This window comes from Triturus cristatus, chromosome 2_2 (genome assembly GCF_964204655.1).
Source record: "Triturus cristatus chromosome 2_2, aTriCri1.1, whole genome shotgun sequence".
NCBI classification, from domain to species: Eukaryota; Metazoa; Chordata; class Amphibia; order Caudata; family Salamandridae; genus Triturus; species Triturus cristatus.
Genome location: NC_140582.1, coordinates 198,696,009 through 198,722,122, shown reverse-complemented (window position 1 = coordinate 198,722,122; position 26,114 = coordinate 198,696,009). Strand labels below are relative to the sequence as shown.

Below are 26,114 nucleotides of genomic sequence, written 5' to 3'. Positions count from 1 at the left end.
TTGTGATGCTACAATCATAGCAGAAAATTGAACAAAAATATTTAAAATCCAGATTTTAGTTAGACATTGTGATCACTCTATAAATTCCAAAATGGTTATCTACTAACCCTAGAGCTGAGAAGTGATTACCAGGATTTGTTAAACTAAATCTATCAATAGACACAGATGCATACTTCAACATGACGATTTCTCAAAACAGAGCAAAAGGAGTCAATGTTTTCACCACAATAGTGCAAATATAGGTCACAAACTTTATAATTTGGCAATCATTTGGCAAATCACATAAAATTTAGTAGTACTCAGACTTGTGGAATAAACTTGTACATATACTGCAGGTAATAGCTGCAGGCATTAAAATAAATAAAAAAAATGCATATTTTTACATCTTCGAATTCCTCAACTGCTCAATGCTTTGTTTTTTTTAATAGAACTGACTTTAGTTTTGTCTATTTATTCCAAGCATGCAGGAATCTTAATGAGTGGCAACAACACTATACAATCCATGTACAGCCTCTGCATAGGACAGTGAAAAAACAATGAAACCTAGATGAGTACTAATAACACTATTCTCTTCTAAGAATCTAAACTGGCTACAGAAGCAAAACATTAAAGTTATTAAATTAATTCTACATGTCTTTATACTGGACAGTTTTAAAACTAGTGAAGTTAACTGAATTGTTCAAAATTAAAACTAGAATGCCTATTTAAACAGTGGAAAGAAGTCCGCAAAGAGACTTCGTTAACCACAGAATTTACAAACACCTGTTTGAGGCTAGAGAAATAAAACGACAATTCTAGTTGTCTAAAAGACAATTCACTGTACACATTTTATTTACAGTTTTATACACTGTCTTAATATGAATTGGACTGCTTCTCTACTTCAGCCATCTTTTAACCAAAGCAAATTATATTCTAAGTAATACAATGTGTTAAAATACGGCATAAGATACAAAAACATACTATTTCTAGTAAGGAATGTTGTGTTACATTAACAAAAGAATCAAATGTTTAAGGAATCACACAGAAAAACATATCACTGATTTTACTCAAATGCATAAACTTGGAGCAAAGCTTTGTTGTAAGTTTACAAAAAAAGAAAAATTACTAGGTAACGCACAAAATAAAATGTTTATTTAACCCAGTTATGTTATTCCCAGATCCTTCACCAATGTTACAGGAGCTTTCTTTTTTTAAAAAAAAAACACAAATCAGTATATCACTAATGTTTATCAAAAGGGAAACAAATAAATTAAACCTAGCAGCCAACATCAGCACAGATTACAGCAAAAACAATGCTGTTCTAAGTAAAAACAAAAAACATGAATCACTAGAAAAGTTTAAATGCATTTTAATCCTCCGCCTACGAAATCAGCAAAATATACTACGTCATACAATGGAAATGCACAACATTTGCCATGTTCTTGTGGGGGATGGAAATGCAATTTCTTTTCTAAATAGTTTGGATAAATAAGTGGTCTGCGAAAGCGATGCACGATTCTCGCCAGACCATTACCATGGTCAAGGATTCTGGGAGGGCAGAAGGTGGTTTAGTGCTGAAATGTTTTGATTGGAAAATGGTTACTCTACCAAAGGGGGGCAAATGAATTCTGGACACAGAAGTACGAGACAAATGCGAAAAAGACTTGTCACAAATCTTAGCAACATTTAGATGGAAATCAAATTTAAACGCAGTCCACTCTGCTTTTGAAGAGGCTTTGGTTCAGCTCCCAAATCTCGATTGCTTGACGCAGTCTCCTATGAAAGAACACTTGGATGGCGTCTTCTCAAACAACAAACCTATTCTTAGTGGTGGAGCCGCTCTTTGTAGCTGTGTCACCATGGGACTGATAACCAAGAACCATCTTTGGCGCAAGTCCTAATCTTTCCTTGTAAACCCTCCTAAGAAATGGGAGACAAAAATAAACCCTTTATTCAGGAACACAAGGAACAAAGAAATTGACAACTATACAAGTCATATGTGTTACAAAGTAAAAACAAAAATCGAATGCAACTCTGTAGTTGCTAAAATTTAAGGTCTTACATAGAAGCTCATTCAGGCTTTTTTTTTTTTTAACTCCAGTATGAATCTAGGATTCCTGACTGAAGTTCAGCGCTTCAATGAGAGGTCATGGGTACATTCTGGAGAAGAGTAGATGACTACAAGCAACGCAGCACCTATTGAACGCACACATGAGGTGTAGGAAGCTGGCTCTGTATATGGTATGCGACTAAGTGGTCATACCATGCATAGTTCAGGGGTTCCCCAATTGTGTACAAGGCTCAAGGTAAAACCCAAAGCGCTCTACTAGTGCTAGTGTAGGAGAGCAGCCTTAGGCCTAACAGTAGTGCAAGTCATTTATTGCACAACATTGATCAATAATGACACGACGACTCAAAAAGGAGATCCACACCAATTTTATAAAAAATAAGCTTTGTTCAAGTTTTATTTTAAGACAAAGATCTTTTTAATAAGGTAGGTATGTTTTTAAATATTCCACTAGCGGACGTTACGCACTGTGTATCCATGTACGCAGACGATCTCCTCATATACCTGCGAGATGTGACGGCGGATCTCACCACACTCGAGACCGCTCTGATGGAGTTCACGGAGGCCTCGGGCTTTCAGGATGTCCATATCGGGAACCGGAAAATACATTGGGCGGCAGAGGGCCCCCGATACCTCGGGATTCGTTTATGTCACTCCCCAGTCGACCTCTACGAGGGTAACCACTGTCGGGCGCTCGCAGGGATACGGTCCTCCATTGGGTTCTGGCGGAGTCTCCCGCTGGCCCCGATAGGCCGGGTAGCTCTGGCAAAGATGATACTGGTCCTGCGGCTTTTATATTATTTCACTAACCTCCCAGTAATCCCGCCTCGCTCCTTCTTCAAAGACTTGGACACGCTCTTCAGTTCTTTAATATGGGGTAAAGGGCGGCATAGGATCGCGCTCGCAAAGCTGAAGTTACCCACGACACAAGGGGGGCTCGGCGCGCCATCGTTTGAAGCCTACTTTCTAGCATCGCAGCTCCAGTGGTTTTCATTTTGGACGGCAGACAGATACACACTTGAAACAGGTGCGGCTGCGGGTCATGTACCCATGCCAGAGCTGCGTCGCCTACTTATACCAGGATCCCGCCCTGCGCGAACCTACCCCCTACACGTAGACATAGCCCGGAAGTGCATTCAGTGTATACATTGCATGGCGCCTGACCGCCCCCCCATACACACCATTACTACCACTAGTCGGCTGGCCTAGACACGGGCCATGCTTCGGGAATGGACGTCTAGAGACATCGCCGAGGCGGAGACACTGTTTGAAGGGGGACAACTCCGACCGTACCGACAGCTCATGGACGACTATGACCTACCCCCAGGACAGTTCTTGCTTCACCGCCAACTCATCGGCTGCTACCGACCATACTCCGACCTCACATTAGGGGAACCTCCCACACACCCAGTTCTCCACACAATCTTACGAATGGGACCGTGTCGCCATCTCACCACATGGCTATACAAATCGATTAGAGAACTAACACCCCCACTACTGGGATCTCTACGGGCCCTCTGTGAGGAGGAAGCGGGGCGACCATTTCACGATAGCGAGTGGGCCAGAGCGATAGAATTCCCCAAAAAGGTCTCCAGGAATGCCCGATTTAAGAACATACAATTTCACATCCTACATAGAGCCTACCTAACGCCAGCGCGCCTTTAACGCTTCTACCCCGACACGACCTTCCTCTGCCCTCGTTGTCAGGCGGGGGATGCAGCCTTTTCCCACATGTTCTGGACCTGCCCAGGCATTCAGGCCTATTGGTCATCTATCCACTCGACGGTCAGGGACCTTACCCGGCTGACTCACCCGACTACCTGGGAGGGCTGCGCACTCGGCATACTCGGGCGGAGGAAACGACACAAAATATCAATGCGCTTTGTTTTCCTAGCCCACTTACTGGCCAAACGTATAGCCATGCACTGGCGGGCCCTGACTGGTCTTCCGATCGCGGCATGGACGGGGGCGGTTCTTAAATGGGCGGCGGCCGAGGAGGACGCAATCCGGGAGGAAGAAGCCAAAGGTATCCGTAAGGTCCCAATATCCCTAGAATGGGTGCTCCTGTTGCACCAATTCAGACACTCCCAGACCCCGGAGATCCCGGTCACCGACTTACATGCCCCTGGCACCACACAGCCTCACACAGTACAGGCTCCCAGGGTAGGAGATGCTCCTCCACAACTGTCCACGCTACCTCTAGACCCGTCGGGTCCATCCTCACCCGGCAGGAATACTCAACGGCCCTCCACATCGGCCCACACACCCATTACCTCCTAGGCAAATAGTAGCTGCACGGTAGAGTAGGCAATAGCAGACCCACAGTATACGCCTGACCCCAGCACTACGAACCCCATGGCACACCCCAGTTCGGTTCTCCCCCCAGTTATTCTTTTTAACCGGCAAAGACCTGCTACACCACAGACCACATCCACGCTGGCCAAGATGTAAACGTACTCTCTATATCGACGAAGGTCTATTTTGCTACTTATAAATTACAGTCATATATGTGAAACATGAATGTACATGTATATTATCAAATGCCAATAAAAAGAATTTTAAAAAAAAAGGTAGGTATGTTTTTAGTTAAGAATAGTTTTCACTTTCAAAAGTTGACAGTGCAATTTCTGAACAGTTTAATGTTATTCTATGGAGGAAAACAATAATGCAGTTATACAGGTAAGTAAGCAACTTACAGTTCCAGTCTTCAGGACCAAAGGTCAGGAAGGTTCAGTGAGTACCAAAACTGCACCACCAGCAGCACAGAGGCGGCGGGATGTAGAGGTCAAAATCGGAGTTCAGCCTGATGCGTTTCAATGGAAACTGCGGTGCTCAAAGCTTTACTGCTTGCAGGTAGGTGAATCCGTTGCAGGGGCCAAGCTTTGGGGGTTAGGACCAGCACAGGAGCGGGTGAGGATGCAAAAAGCAGCAGCAATAATACATCAATAGAGGTACAGGGGTGGCCTGGTGCAGGGTGCAAATACAGCATCGGCGGCCCAATGCTTCCCAATGGAGACTTGGTTTTCGACCAACAGGCTGCAGTCGTCGCACTGGAGGTTGCAGGAGAGAGACCAACAGCAGAAGGAAGTAAAGATGTCGGGGTTCACAGGGGCACCGTTGAGTCCACTTACCAAGAGCCAAGGGCTTCGGGTGCAGGGGTGCCTTTAGACGTCGGAATATTCTTACCGGAGCCAGTCGCAGTCATGGGGAACCTCTGAGTTCAGGCGGTGTCTTGGAGGGCAGGAGGGGTCAGTCAACACTGGACTCAACTCCAGGATCACTGGGGAACCTGTTCTGGGTCGGTGGTCCAATTGGACATGGGCTGGAGGCGTTGGGTAAAAAATGAGCAGGCCTCGCTGATTTGCAGGGCACCAGAGTCCTTTGTGTTGGTTTCTTGGGGACAAAACCACTGTCCCCAAGAGTTCTGGTCTTTTTCAAAGTTCAAGCAGTCTTCCTCAGGTTTCTGGAAGTCACTGACTGCAGTACAGGTGTTGTCTTCTCGCAGGGTCTTGCAAGTTGGAGACAGGCCGGTAGGCATGTGGCCCAAGTCAGTAGTCTTCTTCGGGCTTTGATGCACGGCGTCTTCTTAGTCTTTCTTCTTAGGTTGCAGGTAACTAGTTTCCAGGTCTGGGGAAGCCGCCTAAATGTAAAATGCTACTTACCAGTATGCATCTGTTCTTGGCATGTAGAGCTGTGTACTTTAGCATATATCACCATCTGGTGTTGGGCTTGGATGTTTGCAGTTTTTGTCGAAGAAGTCTTTGTAGTCACGAGATAGGGGACGACGACTCCTGGTGATCATGCGCATGGGCATCGACTCCATCTTTAGATTGTTTTTCGCCATAAAGGGTGATGATGGAGTTAGTAAGAGAAAAGAAAATATGTCCATGTAATGTATCTAAGTTAGATAATACTGCAACAGATAAAGGTATCCGGGGAGGTGGGTGGGCGTATACAACTCTACAGCTCTACTTGCCAAGAACAGATGCATACTGGTAAGTAGCATTTTACGTTCGAGGCATATGATGTAAATTGTATACTTTAGCATAGACTATACAGCAGTTTTTTCTCCCTAGCAGTGACAACCTGTATCTGTTGCAGTGGTTTGAAAAAGTGTTCTTAGTACTGCCTGGCCTACAGTAGCTTGTTGTTTTGCTTGCACATCTACACAATAGTGTTTAGTGAAAGTATGTGGTGTAGACCAAGTTGCTGCTTTGCAGATGTCATCTAGGGGCATGTTCCCCAAGAAAGCCATAGAAGCCCCTAGTTTGCGTGTGGAATGAGGTCTAGGGGGAAATAGTTAATGTACGTTTAGCTTGAAGATAGAATATCTGGATGCATTTAACAATCCACCTTGCAATTCCTGTTTTTGGAATGGGATTGCCTTTGTGAGGAGGGGAGAGAGCCACAAAGAGCCGTTTTGTGTTTCTAAATTACTTAGTTCTTTCGATGTAGTAGAGTATCGCTCTTTTAACGTCCAAGGTGTGGAGAGCGTGTTCTGCCACCGAGTCTGGTTGATGGAAAAATACTGGAAGTTCAACCAACTGGTTAAGGTGGAAGGCAGATACTACCTTGGGTAGAAATTTTGGGTTGGGCCTAAGAACCACTTTACTATGGTGTATTTCTAAAAATGATTCTTGTATGGTTAATGCCTGGAGTTCACTAACTCTAAGGGATGAGATGGCTACTAGGAAGGACACTTTCCAAGTAAGAAACTATCTCGCATTTGTGCAGAGGTTCAAATGGAGGACGCATGAGTCTGGTAAGGACTATACGGAGATTCCATACAGGAGCAGGTGGAACCCTAGGTGGAATTATTCTTTTAAGTCCTTCCATAAACGCATTGATAGCGGGTACTCTAAAGAGAGACAAATGTCTGTTCTGGAGATAAGCAGCAATTGCAGCTAGATGTAGCCGTATAGATGTGTATGCTAGGTTACATTGTTGGAGATGCAAAAGATAACCGATAATGTTCTGGGTGGAAGCATCTAATGGATCAAATTTGTTGTATGTACAGTAGATGACAAATCGTTTCAATTTTGCTGCACAGTATGCTCTAGTGGTAGGACGTCTAGCTACTTTAATAATGTTCATACAGTCTGGCAGGAGATTGAGGTAGCCAAATTCTAGGACTTCAGGGGCCAGATCGCAAGATTTAGTTGATAGAGATCTGGATGCCTCATCTCTCCAAGGTTCTGAGTGAGGAACTTGGGGGAGAGGCGTAGCTTTTGATGCGGTACTACTGAGATTTCCAACAGGGTTGTGAACCATAGTTGGCGTGCCCATGTTGGAGCAATTAGGATAATTGTGAGGGAGTGTTTGCTTTCGAACCACTAGTGGAATGAGCGGGAGAGGCAGAAAAGCGTGTACAAATTTGCCTGACCAGTTCATCCATAGTGCATTGCCTTTGGACAATGGGTGTGGATGCCTGGAAGCGAAGCTTGGGCATTTCGCGTTTTGGTGTGTGGTGAACAGGTCTATTTCTGGGTAGCACCACATGTGAAAGAATGGAAGAACTTGAGGACAACGTTCCCATTCGTGGATCTGCTGTGTTTGACGACTGAGCAGATCCGCAATCTGATTGTGTACTCCTGGGAGATGTTGCGCGAGGAGGTATATGTTTTGAGGAATAGCCCACCTCCAAATGCTTTGCGCTAGTCGTGAAAGCTGGAGAGAATGTGTCCCCCCTGTTTTTGTATGTAGTACATTGCTGTCATTTTGTCTGTACGTACCAAGACAGCTTTGCCTACTAGCAAGAGTTGAATAGACTTTAGTGCTAGAAAGATTGCTAGTAACTCCAGGTGATTTATGTGGAGTTGTTTTTGTTGATGGGTCCATATGCCCTGAACGGTTTGATTTTGTACATGAGCTCCCCAGCCGGTGAGTGAAGCATCTGTTAGCACGATCTGTGCAACCGGGTCGAGGAACGGCCGCCCTTTGGACAGGTATTTTGTGTTCCACCACTGCAGAGATCGATGGGTGCGGCTGTCTACCAAAACCAGATCTGTCAATTGATCTTGAGCCTGGTTCCACTGAAGTGCCAAAAATTCCTGTAATGGCTGCATCTGGAGTCTTGCATAAGGGACGATGAGGATGCAAGATGCCATCATTCCGATTAGCTGCATAGTGACTCAAGCTGGCAATGAGTGTTAAGGCTGAAATTGGGATATTGGAGCCTGCATGGTGGAGACCCTGACTGGATTCGGGTCTGCTAGGACCTTTGAAGTGTCTAGAGTGGCTCCTAGATACGGTTGTATTTTGGATGGTTGAAGATGAGACTTGGTGAGGTTTACTGTGAACCCCAAGCCGTGAAGTCATTGAATAGTTGTGTGTGTGTGTTGTACACAAGAGCTGTAAGACTTGGTTTTTATGAGCCAGTCGTCTAAATAAGGGAACACGTGAATGTGTTGCCTTCGTAAGTGAGATGCCACCACTGCATGGCATTTGGTGAAGACTCTGGGTGCTGTGGTCACTCCGAATAGGAGGACTTTGAATTGACAACAGTTGACCGTCCACTATGAACCCGAGGTATTTTCTGTGAGAGGGACGAATAGGAATATGAAAGTAGGCGTCCTTTAGATCCAAAGTGGAGAGGAAGTCGCCTTGTTTAAGTAGTGAGAGCACCTGTTGGAGAGTGACCATGTGGAAGTGGTCTGATTGAATGTAAAGGTTTAGGGGTCTGAGGTCCAGTACTGGTCTGAGAGCCGTCCTTTTTTCGGATTAGAAAATAGAGCAAGTAAACCCCTGTGCCCTGATGATGCAAGGGGACTGGTTCTATTGCGCTTTTTTGTAAGAGAGAGAACCGCTTCTTTTAAAAGGGTCAAACTGAGTGCCTTGGTGCAGAACAAAGTGAAGAGTCGACATGGCCCACATCCCTGTGTGCCATGCCCACAAGCCACTGCCCTGGCATACATCAGTCACCCCTCTAGCTGGGTGCCCTATGCCAATGGTGTGGGCACAGGAGCCCTGTGCCCCTACAGTACCCAGGTCCATTACTGGGCACTGTAAGTGCAGTGCTGCCATTTAAGAGCACATGGTGCTGGGATCTCGTCAAACACGAACTCCACAGCACCATAATGGCAACACTGAAGACTGAGAAGTTTGGTATCATGCCAGTGTGGGATTTGATGTACCAAGCACCCCAGAGGGCATCTTAGAGATGCCCCCTAAAACCTAACCTACAATCCACGTCTGTTCTGAGGCTGTCACACAGCAGACATGTTGCTGGACCCCTGGGTAGGAGAGCCCCTGCTCTCCTGGGTCTGCAACAATGCACCTCCTGGGCGAGGTGCTAAATCTCCTCCCCCAGGATGGGCAGGGAGAAGCTTCAAAGGCATGCCGCCCCTGTGAGCTTCCCCAGGCCACTGCAACCCCCCCACTCTGGCAGGAAGCTTGGCCGGAAACCCCAAATAAGGAGAGGAGATGTGCCAGCCTGCCAACCCCACCCCTCAGGTGGGGGAGGCGAGGTGAAGCACATCTCCGGGCTCTCGCCATCTTGAAGATGGGAAGCCCTGCCCAATCAGGACTAGGCTACTGCCCCCCTCCCACAGGAGAGAGGCAGGATAGGGGGTGTACTCACCCCGGGACAGGGACCCATTGGTCCCTGCCCTTCACCTACCCGTAACGCCCCTAAATCTAGTATTTAGGGGCACCCTGAACCTTCCTTCCCCAGATTCCAGATTCCGAAATCCGAAGAAGAGCTAGAAGAAAGAAGACCTGCCCTGCAGCTGCTAAGAAGAGGAAGACACCAACTGCTTGGGCCCCAGCCCTACCGGCCTGTCGACCCTCAAACCTGCTCCTGCTCCAACCCGGCATCTCTTGTGGCCAGCAACCTCACAAACCCTTCACACTCTGCACCCGCCAGGCCTGGCCTGTGCCGGAGTGAACAAAGACCACGAGGACGACCCCACGGCAACTGTGACCCAGAGTCTGGCACCCAAGGACCTCCCTCGACACTCCTAAAGAAGCCTGTAGCCTCAGAACGAGGTACACCCCCCCCCCTCAACTGTGATCAACAGAGGGTAAGATTTCCTGACACCAAAAGGCACCCCTGCACCCGGCGCGCCGCGGCCCCCTGTGCCCAATCCCGGGGTACATACCTATCCTCCAACTACCCAACTTAACTCTCGAAGTGGTGGTGGCACCTGAAGAATCTTCGTCCCCGAGCTTGCAGTCTTTTTCCAAACCGGAGATTTCCCATTGAAATCAATTGAGCGCCCGAAGGCTCAAAAGCACCCTGCACCCAGCTGCCCAAGTGGCCATGGCAGTGCAACCTCTACACCTATCCACTTCCCCAGTTGCCCTGAGTAAGTGTCCAGGAGCCCAGCTCCCACAGCCGCGTGGCCTGCTAGTCAGCAGCCACCAACCAAGGACCCCCTACCTCTCATAGAATTACATTGGGCCTAACTCTCTCTGCACCCGGCCACCCTTGTGCCGCTGAGGGTGAACCAACTATACCTATCTGAGCCTGGGAGACCCCAGAGTCTATGCCCAGAACCTTAACTCTGCCAGTCGAGTACTTACCTTTAAACCGATAGCTCAATTTTCTCCATAGGGTAACATTGACTGGTTTTTCCTGAAATTTCTTCTAAGTGTGGACTTTTCAAAACTTAAAATATTCACCAAAAATCAGCAGAGTAACGAAAACGAAAACACTCACCTGCTCTTAGGTGAGCTCCCAGTGCTGGATCTTTGTGCCCAGCACTGACTCTGAAAAATACTTACAACTGTACTTACCAGTAATCCAATTTTTCCCCATAGGAAATCATTGACTGTTTTTCTGTGAAATTCCTTCTGTCCATTTCTGCAATCTTTAAATATTCTTTAAAAATCGTATAATTTCTGAAAACGTAATTATTTACCGGTTTTGGATAAAGGTCCCAGTACTGAGTCTAGGTACCCAGTACTGGATTACAAAAGTAACGAGAACATACTATACCTGCAACTTGAATTTTCTGCCATATGGAATCATTTACTGTTTTCTATGAAATATATTCTAAGTGTCAACTTTTAAAATAGCAAAATATGGTGTAAAAATCATCACAGTAATTAAGTCGACTTTTATCACTTGATTCCAAGTACTGACCCAGGACTAAATCTAGGATCCAGTCCTGGAATTCCAAAAGTAATCCTAAAAGTAATCTGTTGCAAATAACTTGAAACTTCCATTAAACTCAATGCATTATTGTGTTTAAAATGGTGTTGCCTATTGAAACCACTTGTAACTTTCTACAAAAGTCAATTGCATATTGCAAAAGTATTTATATAAAGCATATTATTCTGAGAAAGTATATTTTATACCTATTGTTGGTTCTAAAATAAAACAAGCATATATTTTTTATATATAAACCATTGGCCTAGAGTTCAGTTATTGAGTGTGTGAGACCATTTGCTGACTGAGTGTGTACAACAAGTGCTTTACACTGTCCTCTGATACTGCCTTACTGCTCGACCAAGCTACCACTTTAGAGAGTAAGGTTATATCTAACTTTAGCCTCTGCCAAACCTCTGGGGACTGTGGACTCTGTACACCCTATACCTATTTGGGAACAGTATATACAGAGACACTTTCTGACAGCAAATTTTAGAAAACTAAAAGTCACTGTAGCTAGAGTTAGAGGGGTAAGAAGTTTTTTTCCTTCAACTATGTCTCAAAACAAGAACCCAGCTGTTAGTGAAAATAACCACAATGACAGAGAACTTGGTTGAGGAGCTCGACCTCACCTTCACTTGTCTTTCAAGGAGTTAAGGTCCCTATGTAAAATTAAAAACATAGCTATGGGGTCCCTTCCCACCAAACAAAAGCTCCAGGAGACGTTGGCTGGATATGCTAAGGATCACACATCTGAAAATGGAGACCAGTCAAATGAGGAAGGAGAGGAAGGAGATGACCTGGTAGATCAAACCCCTCCACTTCCTAGGGAGAAAAGGGTCCAAGTAGCCTTGACTCCAAGAATCAACCTCTCAGTACCTACACCCCACACAGGTGGATCAGGTACCACTAATGACACTGAGGACAGCCTCAATGAGCAGGACAGCCTTTAAGTAAGGCTGACCAAGAGACTGGATTTAGAGACCAGGCTGCTGGCTCTAGAAAGAGAGAGCAGAGATGGGCCTAGCACCCATTAATGGTGGCAGCAATTTACTTAATTAGAATAAAGAGCAATCTTATGATCCTAAAATCCCCAAAGGGATTGTCCCTAAATATGAAGTGAGTGATGATATCACAAAATGGTTCTCAGCCTGTGAGAGGGCTTGTGAAATGAGAAAAGTGAAGAAGTCACACTGGGGGGCACTCCTTTGAGAACTGTTCTCTGGTAACTGCAGAGACAGACTACTGACCCTTAAAGGGGCAGATGCTGGGTCTTATGACCTCATGAAAAGAACTGAGGGATTTGGACTCAACTGAGGAATATAGAATTAGATTTAGGGGGGGGGGGGGGGCTCACAAAACCAATCCTGGATTGACTTTGTAGATTACTCCGTTAAAACACTAGATGGTTGGTTAACTGGACACAATGTGCATGATTTCAATGGACTTTACAATCGGTTTATGAAAGAACATATTTTAAGTAATTGCACTAATGAAAAGTTACATCAACATTTAGCAGACCTAGGTCTAATTTCTCCCTAAGAATTGGGAAAGAAGGCAGACCACTGGGTCAAGACAAGGGTGACAAAAACAACCACTGGGGGTGACCAAAAGAAAGGGGTTACAAAACCTCCGCAGGGGAAAGGAGGTGAGAATCTCCAATATAAGAAGCCTGAGTCTTCTAAAGGGCCCCACAAACCTGCACAGGATGTGGGTCCCAAAACTCTTCCCAGTCCAATAATAGGTACATGGGAAAGAACTTCGATCCTTTAAAGGCCTGGTGAAACAACTGTAAGAAGTTGGGACACTTAACTGGAGATGCTGCTCGCCCAAACAAAAAGGCCCTAGTCCTACTACTACTACCCCTGGGGTAGCAAGTCTCCAGATGGGATCAGTGTGCTCCAAGAGCAAATCGGGTTGCACAGTGAAGCAGTTCTAGTTTCAGAAGGGAAAGTTGAGTTCGCCACTGTAGCCACCCAACTTAAAAAAGTACTTGCAATACCCTTGGAATAATGGAACTAGGATAGAAGCTCTGAGGTATACAGGTGCCAGTGTCACTATGGTGAGAGACACTGGTTTCCCCTGTGCAATACTTGATTGGGAGAACTTACCAAGTCACCAATGCTGACAGTGTTACCACTAACCATGCAATGGCAACATTAGACTGGGGGGGGGGGGGGGGGGGGGAGGGAGGAGGAGGTAGACTACTGGCCCAAAACAGGCAGTGGTCTCTTCAAAGCTACTGGCTGCATGTCTGCTTGGCAATGACCTGGAAACCTCAGCATGGGCTGAGGTTGAACTGAAAACTCATGCAGCAATGCTGGATATTCCTGAATTGGTGTGTGTAAAAACAAGAGCACAGAGCAAGAGACAGGGTGAAAAAGAAGTGTTGGAGCCTGAAAGTATGGCCCAACCTTCCAAGATAAAAAGGTAAGAAGACTGGGGAACCAGCTTCTGTACAGCAGAAAGAGTGGAAAGAGTGTGGAGTGCAGTACAAGTTGACTACACTATCACCCACAAACCAATGGCCTTGTTGAGAGATTCAACAAGACATTGAAAGGCATGATTATGGGGCTCCCATAAATACCGAAAGTAGATGGGATGTCCTCTTACCATGCCTGCTTTTCACTTATAGAGGTGCCACAGAAGGGAGTAAGGGTTTCCCCCTTTCAACTTCTGTTTGGCCATCCTGTGAGGGGACCACTGTCTTGTAGAAGAGGGCTGGGAGAAGCCTCTCCAAGTACCCAAACAAGATATTGTGGACTATGTGCTTGGCCTAAGGTCCAGAATGGCTGAGTACATGGAAACGGCATCCAAGAACCTTGAGGCCAGCCAGGACCTGCAGAAGCACTGGTGTGATCAAAAGGCTGCACTGGCTGAATTTCAACCTGGGCAAAAGGTGTGGGTTTTGGAGCCAGTGTCACCAAGGGCACTCCAGGAAAAATGTAGTGGCCCTTACCCTATCCTAGAAAAAAAGAGTGAGGTCACCTACTTGGTTGACCTGCGCACAAGCAGGACTCCCAAAAGGGTTAACCATGTGAACTGCCTGAAGCTCTTTCATGACAGGGCTGACATCACCATGCTGATGGTGACTGATACGTTTCAGGAGACAGAGTGTGAACCTCTCCTTGACCTCCTCTCATATAGCCCAAAAGAATGGTCAGTGGATGAAGTTGTCTTTTCAGATACCCTCTTTGCCCAACAGCAGACTGATTGCAAGCAGGTCTTGCAGCAGTATGCAAAGCTCTTTTCCTTGACCCCTGGTCAGACAAACTGGTGTACCCATGATGTGGACACTGGTGACAGTTCACCTGTCAAAAACAAAATCTATCGACAGTCTGATCAAGTCAAGGAAAGCATCAGAGCTGAAGTCAGCAATATGCTGGAGTTAGAGGTTATTGAACCCTCTGAGAGCCCCTGGGCCAGCCCAGTGGTTCTAGTCCCCAAACCTCATCCACAGGGTGGAAAGAGAGAAATGAGGTTCTCTGTGGACTATAGAGGGCTCAACTCTCATCAAGACAGATGTTCACCCTATCCCAAGAGCAGATGAGTTGAAAGACAAATTGGGTGCAGCCAAATTTCTAAGTACCTTAGACTTAACTGCAGGGTACTGGCAAATTGGCATGGTCCCAGGAGCAAAAGAAAAGACCGCATTCTCCACAACTGATGGGCATTATCAGTTTACTGTTATGCCCTTTAGTTTAAAGAATGCCCCTGCCACCTTCCAGAGGTTGGTGAACAAAGCCTTTGCTTGATTGGAGTCCACTAGTGCAGCTTATCTAGATGATATTGCTGTCTTTAGCTCCACCTGGCAGGATCACCTAATCCACCTTGGGAAGGTTTTAAATGCCCTGCAAACTGCAGGCCTAACTATCAAGGCATCCAAATGCCAGATAGTGCAGGGAACTGTGGTGTACTTGGGCCACCTTGTTGGTGGAGGCCAGGTACAACCCTTACAGTCCAAGATCCAGGCCAGTCTGGACTGGGCAGCTCCAACAAACCAAAACCCAAGTCAGGGCATTCCTTGGCTTGACTGGGTACTACAGGAGGTTTGTGAAGGGATATGGGTCCATTTTGGCTCCCCTCACAGAACTCACCTCCAAGAAGATGCCCAAAAAGGTAAACTGGACAGTTAGTTGTCAAAAGGCTTTTGACACCCTGAAAGAGGCTATGTGCTCAGCACCAATTCGCTTCAACAGACTATGCACCTTTTTTCACCTCAAGATTAAGATATTCTACGACAACTTAGACAACCAAGACCTCTGCACCGCTCCAGCTCCCACCCCCAGCGACGCTACCCAAAGACCTTGCTCACTTGGACCCCGAGGAGAGGATGTGGCCTTACGGCTAGAGCGGTCGACCTCGAAGCTGGGGAACCGGCTTCGAGTCTCAGCAACAAGGCTCAACATCCTGCGAATCTGGGCAAATCACTAAATCTCCCCGTGCCTAACAAAAAGTCTTGTGTCCTTCTGTAACGAAACTGGTGCTCATGAAAAGAGCTCTGATACCCGATGTCTCGTGTCTAGTTTGCGCTATATAAAACTCAAAAAAAAAAAATACATAAAATGAAGAACATCCACTGCGGAGCACCCTCAGACCCCTGTCCACCCCACATCTTCCACAGAGCTGCCACAGCCATCACACCCAAACAATGCCAGGGTTGACTTTTGCGTGTTTGCAGTCAGGGAATGTGGCGGTTTCAAGGGCATTATATGCATATAGTGCATTGAAATGCGTGTAGTAGTGAGCACTCTTGTCACTGCAAACGTGGTGCTCAAGAATAAAAACATTAGTGAGGCCAGCTCACAAACTTACCCCGGGTAAGGGGTAGAAATGTCCCATGGGAAGGGAGGAATTGAGGGACCCCTGTAGTCACACTCTAAAAGACCAAGTTTAGGAGGAGATTAAAGATCAGCATGCATCAATGCACTTGATTAGCACTTAAACTTTTCAATGCCCTTTATGCCTGTATACAGTATTGATTCCTCTGTCTGAAGTGTAAATTAATACCTTGTTTCATACTATGATAAACCTTTATTCTTTACAGGTTTCTGAAGAATGTAGAGTCTGACAAAGGTCAACATACCCTCAGTGGACTAGTTTAGTCTCTTAGAGACTAGACAGGAGCCCATCTCTTTCACGTGCTGATGAATGCCTTGGAGCCTCCAGGCCGCAGAGGCAGAAACATGAGGGCGACATTAATGGGGATGGGGCACTAATCCCCCAAGTTCCCTTCACCAGTTTTAAGATTGAGCAAATCCTGCGCAATTAAAGATTTTTGTAGCATTTGCATCCATTTTTAACATCACTCATTAACTTTTAGCACGGGCCCCCACTTAGTTATAGAAGGGCCTCCCTATCTCCAGGTGTAGGCCCGCTCTTAATCAAACGCGGTTTTTAACGAGCGAGGACTGCCGATGATGAAGCATGACACCAGGTAGTGTGAGAGGACAGACCATAAGTTTTTTTGAGATGCCCAACAGCACATAGGGTACAGGCATAGTGTGCCTTTAACCTTCGTAGGAATGCAACATCTAGTCAAGGTAGCTTCAGGTTGTGTGATATATGTTTGACGGAGGCCAGCTTACCCAGACTAACCATAGCCTCTTGTTCCCTGCCCCTTTGATCATAAAGGGTTCATGTGTGTGTGTGTGTGTGTATATATATCTATCTATATATTCACTGAAAAAACCATAGGTTTCACACACGTTATAGTTAGCTGGACATTTTACTGATAAAAAACCAATGAAATTCCCCCGTTATAGTTAGTGCAGGCAACTATAACTCACGCGACCACAATCCTCTGCTGATGCTAATACTGTATTTAGACACTTATTTGCCCAGGTCTTCTTCCATTAAATTTTAGCTATACATATATTACAAATATTTTTTTTTCATAAAGACACATATGTCATCAGCAGAGGATTGCGGTCGCGTGAGTTATAGTTGCCTGCACTAACTATAACGGGGGAATTTCATTGGTTTTTTATCAGTAAAATGTCCAGCTAACTATAACATGTGTGAAACCTATGGTTTTTTCACTGAATTTGCAAGGTTTTTTAAATGCTAATTCCTAACTATAACGTGTGTGAAACCTATGTTTTTTTCAGTGAATTTGTACGGTTTTTTAAATGCTAAGTTACTTTACGCCATTCGTGGCGTGCGCGCCCACTTAACGCAGTTCGTTCCGTGCGCGCACGGTGCACGCACGGTGGGCACGCGGTGCGCTACGCGCACCGCGTGCCCACGTTACGCTAGATGGGCCATGTACGCACGATGCGCTTCGTGCACCGTGCGTACATGGAGGACATATGATGCGCTTCGTTGTGAAAGGTAATATTTTAATTTTTCACTCAGATGTCATATGCCATGCACAAATGGTGCACTATGGGCACCGTTTGCACATGGGGTGGGGAGAGTATGGATATTTGTGTAATATTTAATATTTTAATTTTTCACTGATTTATCATATGCCATGCACAAAAGGTGCCATTCGGGCACCATTTGCACATGGGGTGGGGAGAGTGTGGATATTTTTTATTTTTTTAAATAATTTTTACCGTACACATACGGTAAGCGTAATCGGCGAAATTATCGAAAAAATTAAAATTCCCTCAACATGGCTAGGTGCTTAGGAGCTGTCTAAACAGCCCCTTTACACGTTTTTGGCCTTTGTTTTTTAACCCCCTCTCAGAGTGCGAGAGAGAAAATGGCGGCCGCCACTTCCTGGTTTCGACCGATTCGAATGTTTACTAAGATCTAACAGCCAATCAGATTTGAGCTCGCGCACGCCACCGTACGCGTACGGTAAGCGCACGGAGCGCTGCCACAGATATATATATTGATTTAAATGCTTTTTTCTCAGGAACTACTGCACAGATTTACACCAGACCTACAAAAGGCACTTCCTTGACCTGAGGACTACCTCTCTGCCAAATTTCAAGTAACTCTGTTCAGCCGTTCGGGCTGTAGCTGTGTCTAAAGGTCCTATGGGAAAATGCATGGGGAAAACGCGTTTTGGGACCCCCCTTTTTTCTCAGCCCCTGCTTGACGAATCCCCCCCCCCGAGACTTTCAGGGTAGGAGCGGAGCGTAGCGCCCCACCTATTTTGAAAATTTCGCGAGGATTCGTCGACCGGCGCCAAAGTTATTCAAAATAGAATGTTGCGGATTTCCTATGGAAACAGGGTCCTAACTATAACTACCTACTGGCGGTCGCCAGTAGGTAATATATATATATATATATATATATATCTATCTCTACATCCATCCATCTCTACCTCTCTCTATCCATCCATCTCTACCTCTCTCTATCCATCCATCCATCCATCTCTACCTCTCTCCACCTCTATCCATCCATCTCTACCTCTCTCCACCTCTCTCCACCTCTCTCCATCCATCTCTACCTCTCTCCACCTCTATCCATCCATCTCCACCTCTCTCCACCTCTATCCATCCATCTCCACCTCTCTCCACCTCTATCCATCCATCTCCACCTCTCTCCACCTCTATCCATCCATCTCCACCTCTCTCCACCTCTATCCATCCATCTCCACCTCTCTCCACCTCTCTCCACCTCTATCCATCCATCTCCACCTCTCTCCACCTCTATCCATCCATCTCCACCTCTCTCCACCTCTCTCCATCCATCTCCACCTCTATCCATCCATCTCCACCTCTATCCATCCATCCCCACCTCTCTCCACCTCTATCCATCCATCCCCACCTCTCTCCACCTCTATCCATCCATCTCCACCTCTCTCCACCTCTATCCATCCATCCCCACCTCTCTCCACCCCCTCTCTCTCTCTCTCTATGTCTCTATGTCTCTATGTCTCTATGTCTCTCTGTCTCTATGTCTCTATGTCTCTCTGTCTCTATGTCTCTCTGTCTCTATGTCTCTATGTCTCTCTGTCTCTCTGTCTCTCTGTCTCTATGTCTCTATGTCTCTATGTCTCTATGTCTCTATGTCTCTATATATATATATATATGTATATATATATATATATATATATATATATATATATATATATATATATATATATATATATATATATATATATATATATATATATATATATATATATATATATATATATATATATATATATATATATATATATATATATATATATATATTACCTACTGGCGGTCGCCAGTAGGTAGTTATAGTTAGGACCCCTTTTCCATAGGAAAACCTCAACATTCTATTTTGAATAACTTTGGCGCCGGTCGACGAATCCTCGCGAATTTCTCAAAATAGGTGGGGCGCTACGCTCCGCTCCTACCCTGAAAGTCTCGGGGGGATTCGTCAAGCGGGGGCTGAGATAAAAGGGGGGTCCCAAAACGCGTTTTTCCCATGCATTTTTCCATAGGACCTTTAGAACGAGCTACAGCCCGAACGGCTGAACAGAATTACTAGAAATTTGGCAGAGAGGTAGTCCCTAGGTCAAGGAAGTGCCTTTTGTAGGTTTGGTGTAAATCTGTTCAGTAGATTCTGAGAAAATAGCCTTTAAATCAATATATATATCTGAGCCCGCTTACGGTACGCTTACCGTACGCTTACCGTAAGCGTACGGTGACGTGCGCGAGCGCGATTCTGATTGGCTCTTAGATCTTAGTAAACATTCGAATCGGCCGAAACCAGGAAGCGGCGTCCGCCATTTTGTCTCTCGCATTGAGGGTTATTTCTCAAACTTGATGCCCAAAAACATGTTACGGGGCATTTTTGACAACTCCCTCCCACACAGTCATGTTGAGGGAGTCCCCAAACATCCCCCAAGAGCAAAAACGGTTTTATTTTTTTTTCGGCAATTTCGCCGAGTACGCTTACCGTACGCTTACCGTAAGCGTACGGTAAAAAAAAAAAAAAAAAAAAAAAAAAACACTATCCACACTTACCCCACCCCCTGTGCTTTTGGTGGCCGTAGGCCACCAAATGTACAGGGCTTATTAATAGGTAAAAAAAACTAAATTTTGGCAACATGAAATTATAAAATCGAAATAAAAAAAACACTATCCACATTGAACCCACCCCCTGTGCTTTTGGTGGCCAAATGTACAGGGCTTATTAAAGTTGATAAAAACCGTGCACGGAACGAACTGCGTTAAGTGGGCGCGCACGCCTCGAATGGCGTAAAGTAACTTAGCATTTAAAAAACCGTACAAATTCACTGAAAAAACCATAGGTTTCACACACGTTATAGTTAGGAATTAGCATTTAAAAAACCTTGCAAATTCACTGAAAAAATCATAGGTTTCACACATGTTATAGTTAGCGGAAATTTTACTGATAAAAAACCAGTGAAATTGCCCCGTTATAGTTAGTGCTGGCAACTATAACTCACGCGACCGCAATCTTCTGCTGATGACATATGTGTCTTTATGAAAAAAAAAGTATTTGTAATATATGTATAGCTAAAAATGTATGGAAGAAGACATGGGCAAATAAGTGTCTAAATACAGTATTCGCATCAGCAGAGGATTGCGGTCGCGTGAGTTATAGTTGCCAGCACTAACTATAACGGGGCAATTTCACTGGTTTTTTATCAGTAAAATTTCCGCTAACTATAACATGTGTGAAACCTATGGTTTTTTCAGTGAATATATATATATATATTCACTGAAAAAACCATAGGTTTCAGACATGTTATAGTTAGCGCAAATTTTACTGATAAAAAACCAATGAAATTCCCCCGTTATAGTTAGTGCAGGCAACTATAACTCACGCGACCGCAATCCTCTGCTGATGCTAATACTGTATTTAGACACTTATTTGCCCATGTCTTCTTCCATAAATTTTTAGCTATACATATATTACAAATATTTTTTTTTCGTAAAGACACATGTGTCATCAGCAGAAGATTGCGGTCGCGTGAGTTATAGTTGCCTGCACTAACTATAACGGGGGAATTTCATTGGTTTTTTATCAGTAAAATTTGCGCTAACTATAACATGTCTGAAACCTATGGTTTTTTCAGTGAATTTGCAAGGTTTTTTAAATGCTAATTCCTAACTATAACGTGTGTGAAACCTATGGTTTTTTCAGTGAATTTGTACGTTTTTTTAAATGCTAAGTTACTTTACGCCATTCGTGGCATGCACGCCCACTTAACGCAGTTCGTTCCGTGCGCGCACGGTGCGCTTCGCGCACCGTGCGCGCACAGTGAGCACGCGGTGCGCTTCGCGCACCCACTTTACGCAGTTAGTGCCGTACACGCAAGGTGGGCACGCAGTGCGCTACGCGCACCGCGTGCCCACTTTACGCACCGTGCGCACATGGAGGACATATTATGCGCTTCCTTGTGATAGGTAATCTGTTAAATTTAATTTGTAAGTGATGACAATAATATGCCATGCACAGAGAGTGTTTTTTTTTTATTAAAATTTTTAGCGTAAGCGCACCGTACGCGTACGGTAAGCGTAATCGGCGAAATTTTCAAAAAATAAAAATTTACCGTTTTTGGCCTTGGGGGATCTTTGAGGACTCAACTAACATGGCTATGTGCATGGGCGCTGTCTAAACAGCCCCTTTATATGTTTTTTGCCTTTGTTTACAGCCCCCCCCTCAGAGTGCGAGAGAGAAAATGGCGGCCGCCGCTTCCTGGTTTCGACCGATTCGAATGTTTACTTAGATGTAACAGCCAATCAGAATTGCGCTCGCGCCACCGTACGCGTACGGTAAGCTTACGGTAAGCGTACCGTAAGCTGGCTCAGATATATATATTGATTTAAAGGCTATTTTCTCAGAATCTACTGAACAGATTTACACCAAACCTACAAAAGTCACTTCCTTGACCTGAGGACTACCTCTCTGCCAAATTTCTAGTAATTCTGTTCAGCCGTTCGGGCTGTAGCCCTGTCTAAAGGTCCTATGGAAAAATGCATGGGAAAAACGCGTTTTGGGACCCCCCTTTTATCTCAGCCCCCGCTTGACGAATCCCCCCGAGACTTTCAGGGTAGGAGCGGAGCGGAGCGGAGCGCCCCACCTATTTTGAGAAATTCGCGAGGATTCGTCGACCGGCGCCAAAGTTATTCAAAATAGAATGTTGCGGATTTCCTATGGAAAAGGGGTCCTAACTATAACTACCTACTGGCGACCGCCAGTAGGTAATATATATATATATATCTAGAGAGAGAGATTTGTTTTTAAAATAACCTTGACCGTGTGTATTTGCATGTATGGTTCCCATTTGGTTAATGCTTGTAACTCACTCTCCGTAAGTATGTAATAGCAATGAGAAATGCTGTCTTTAAAGCAATGTATTTGAGTTCTGCTTTATGCATGGGCTCAAAAGATTTCCCCATCAGTTGTGTGAGCACTGTGTTTAGGCTCCACATGGGCACTCGAGCGATTTTAGAGGGGGGGCCAATTCTTTTAGATCCTTCCAGGAATCATTTTATGACCTGTCTTGTGAAGAAGCTGTTGCATGTTTTTCCTCTGGTGTATGTTATAATGGCAGCGAGGTGCACTTGATGCGTGAGTAGTTGATGTGGCTGTCTTGGAGATGAGTTAGGTATATGATAACTGTTTCTTGTGTGTTGACTGAGCTCATTTGATTGTTAGATGTGCACCAGGTGGTGCATCACTTCCATTTTGCGGCATACCAATTTCTTGTTGTTTGTTTCCTGGTCTCTTAGAATTTCCATAGTTCGTTGAGGCAGTTAAGGTGGAAAAACTATATTCAGGCGCCAAGCTGCTAGATGTAGCATCGTTGGTTCTGGATGAAAGATTTGGCCCTGTTGCATGGTCAATAGATCTTTATTTTGATTAACTGTCCCCTCGAAAGTTCTAGCAGACTTGAGTAACATGTCTGTCTTGGCCATTGCGGGGCAATAGGAATTAGGTGTGTTCCTGGATGTCTTGCCTTTTCCAATACTTTCTGCATTAGGGGTATTGGTGGAGAAGCATATGCAAATGTCCCTGACCAGTTGAGCGAAAAGGCATTCCCTTTTGACAGGTGGAGAGGAAACAGAGGCGAAGCCCTGGCATTTCCTGTTCTGTACTGTTGCAAAAAGGTCAATCCCTGGTGTCCCCTGGAGATTGAAGATGTATTGTACTGTTTTGTGTTTCAACTCCCATTCGTGGGAGCAGTTGTTTTGTCTTCTCAGTTGATCTGCTGTAGTGTTGTATATTCCCGGTAGATGAACTGTTTGCAGATAGATTGCTTGAGATACTGCCCATTGCCAGATTTCCTGTGCTTGTTTGATTAGTGGGAATGATTTCGTACCTCCTTGTTTGTTGTGGTAGAACATTGTTGTGGTGTTGTCTGTTTGAATCAACACCGTTCTTCCTTGAATGTGTTTTTGGAACGCTTTCAGTGCTAGGAAAACAGTTTATTTCCAAGTAGTTGATGTGTTTTATGGAATCCTGTTCGTTCCATTGAACACATACTTTCAGTTGTTTGTAGTACGCTCCCCATCCATTGAGAGATGTGTCTGTAGTGATTATCACACTAGATGTTGGGTTCCTGAAAGGTCTGCCTTGCGTTATGTTGTTGGATGCCCACCACTGTATCTCTGCTTGCAGCTTGTGGGTAACAACCACTAGATCCTCCTAACTCCCTGTGGCTTGAGACCAGTTGTTGGCTAGCCATTCCTGTGAGAAAGTGCCATCTTTCTTGCATGGTATGCCCCCACTTTTTGCTAAATTGCTGAATGTACTTCGATTGAGTGTACCCTGGGTTCCTGCCAATCAGGTGCCCAGGGCCTATGTTCCTTCCTTAAACCACACAAACTCCAAATTGGCAAACCCTAGCCACATATCCGCCCCTAGTAAATGGTACCCTAGGTACCCAGGGCCTTGTGGCCAGGGAAGGCCTCTAAGGGCTGAAGCACTCATTGGGCCACCCTCAGAGGCCCTGTACCCTGACACACACACTGCCCTTGCAGGCTGAGTGTCTGGGTGCAGGACAAAACAAAGAGTCGACATGGCACACATCACTGTGTACCATGCCCATCACCTACACTGCCAAGGCATATGTCAGCCACCCCTCTAGCTGGGTGCATTACGCCTATGGTGTGGGCACAGGAGCAGGAGCCCTGTGCCCCTACAGTACCCGGGTCCATTCCTGGGCACTGTAAGTGCAGTGCTGTCATTTAAGAGTACATGGTGCTGAGAGCTTGTCAAACACGAGCTCCACAGCACCATATTGGCAACACTGAAGCCTGGGAAGTTTGGTATCAAACTTCTCAGCACATTAAATCCTACACTGGCATCAGTGTGGGTTCAATGTACTAAGCACCCCAGAGGGCATCTTAGAGATGCCCCCTTACAGCTAACTTACAATCCACGTCTGCTCTGAGGCTGCCCAGGCTGCCACACAGCAGACACGTTGCTGGACCCCTGGGTGGGAGAGCCCCTGCTCTCCCGGGCCTGCAACAATGCACATCCTGGGTGAGGTGAGAAATATCCTCCCCCAGGATGAGCAAAGGGAAGCTTCAAAGGCAGGCCGCCATTTGGAGTTTCCCCAGGCCACTGCAACCCCCCCACTCTGGCGGGAAGCTTGGCCGGAAACCCCATACAAGGACAGGGGATGTGCCAGCCTGCCCACCCCACCCCTCAGGTGGGGGAGGCGAGTTGAAGCACATCTCCGGGCTCTCGCCATCTTGAAGATTGGAGGCCCTACCCTATCAGGATTAGGCTACTGCCCCCCTCCCACAGGAGAGAGGCAGGATAGGGGGTGTACCCACCCCAGGACCAGGACCCATTGGTCCCTGGCCTTCACCTACCTGTAACGCCCCTAAATCTAGTATTTAGGGGCACCCTGAACCTTCCTTCCTCAGATTCCAGATAGAAAACTACAAGAAGAGCAAGAAGAACAAGGACCTGCCCTGCAGCTGCTAAAAAGAAGAAGACACCAACTGCTTTGGCCCCAGCCCTACCGGCCTGTCGACTCTCGAACCTGCACCAGCGCGGCATCTCTCGTGGCCAGCAACCTCACCAACCCCGGAGGACCTGGCTACCTTTTGGCTCTAAGCCCCTGGGACTCCCATGAGTAGAGGCTCTACTCAAGAAACCTATTTTTAACCCCTGGCAGCAGCCCGGAACCGCGGACCCAACACACTCTGCACCAGCCAAGCCTGGCCAGTGCCGGAGTGGACAAAGACCCTGAGGACGACCCCACGGCGACGGTGACCCCTAGTCCGGCACCCAAGGACCCCCCTCGACATCCCGGAAGAAGCCTGCAGCCTCAGAACCGAGTGCCACCCCCAACCGCGATCAACCAGAGGGTAAGATTCCCGACGTCAAATGGCCACCCGGCGCCCTGCGGCCCCCTGTGCCCAATCCCGGGGTACCCACCTAACCTACAACTACCCAACTTACCTCTCGAAGTGGTGGTGGCACCTTAAACATTCTCGTCCCCGAGCCTGCAGCCTTTTTCCAAACCGGAACATTCCCATTGATTTCCATTGAGCGCCCGAAGGCTCAAAAGCACCCTGCACCCAGCCGCCCGAGTGGCCCTGGCAGTGCACTCTCTACACTAATCTACTTCCCCACTTGCCCTGAGTAAGTGACCAGAAGCCCAGCTCCCACAGCCGCGTGGCTTGCCAGACAGCAGCCACCAACCAAGGCCCCCCTATCCCTCATAGGATAACATGGGGCCTAACTCTCTCTGCACCCGGCCGTCCTGAAACCGCTGAGGGTGAACCAACTGTACCTACCTGACACTGGGGGACCCCTGAGTCCATGCCCGGAATTTCAACTCTGTCAGTCGAGTACTTACCCTTAAACCGCTAACTTCATTTTCCTCATAGGGTAACATTGACTGGCTTTTTCTTCAAAAATCTTCTAAGTGTGAACTTTTCAAAACTGCAAATATTCACCAGAAATCAGCCAAGTGACAAAAACGAATTTACTCACCTGCTCCTAGGTGAGCTCCCAGTGCTGGATCTTGGTGCCCAGCCCTGACCCTGAAAAGTGTTCACAACTATACTTACCTCTAACTCATTTTTCTCCCATAGGAAACCATTGTCT

General features: G+C 46.1%; 1 protein-coding gene across 3 annotated transcripts in view; it reads right to left on the bottom strand.

The window, feature by feature from the left end:
- Positions 1-231: 231 nt before the first annotated feature.
- The window catches only part of EIF4E (eukaryotic translation initiation factor 4E), a 343,174-nt gene continuing 317,291 nt past the window's right edge, over positions 232-26,114 (bottom strand). For all 3 annotated transcript variants that reach the window (XM_085641164.1, XM_085641165.1, XM_085641166.1), the window contains exon 7: positions 232-1,899. In XM_085641164.1, the coding sequence (XP_085497290.1) occupies positions 1,785-1,899 (115 nt within the window). In that variant the 3' untranslated portion in view covers positions 232-1,784. The remainder of the gene's footprint in view (positions 1,900-26,114) is intronic.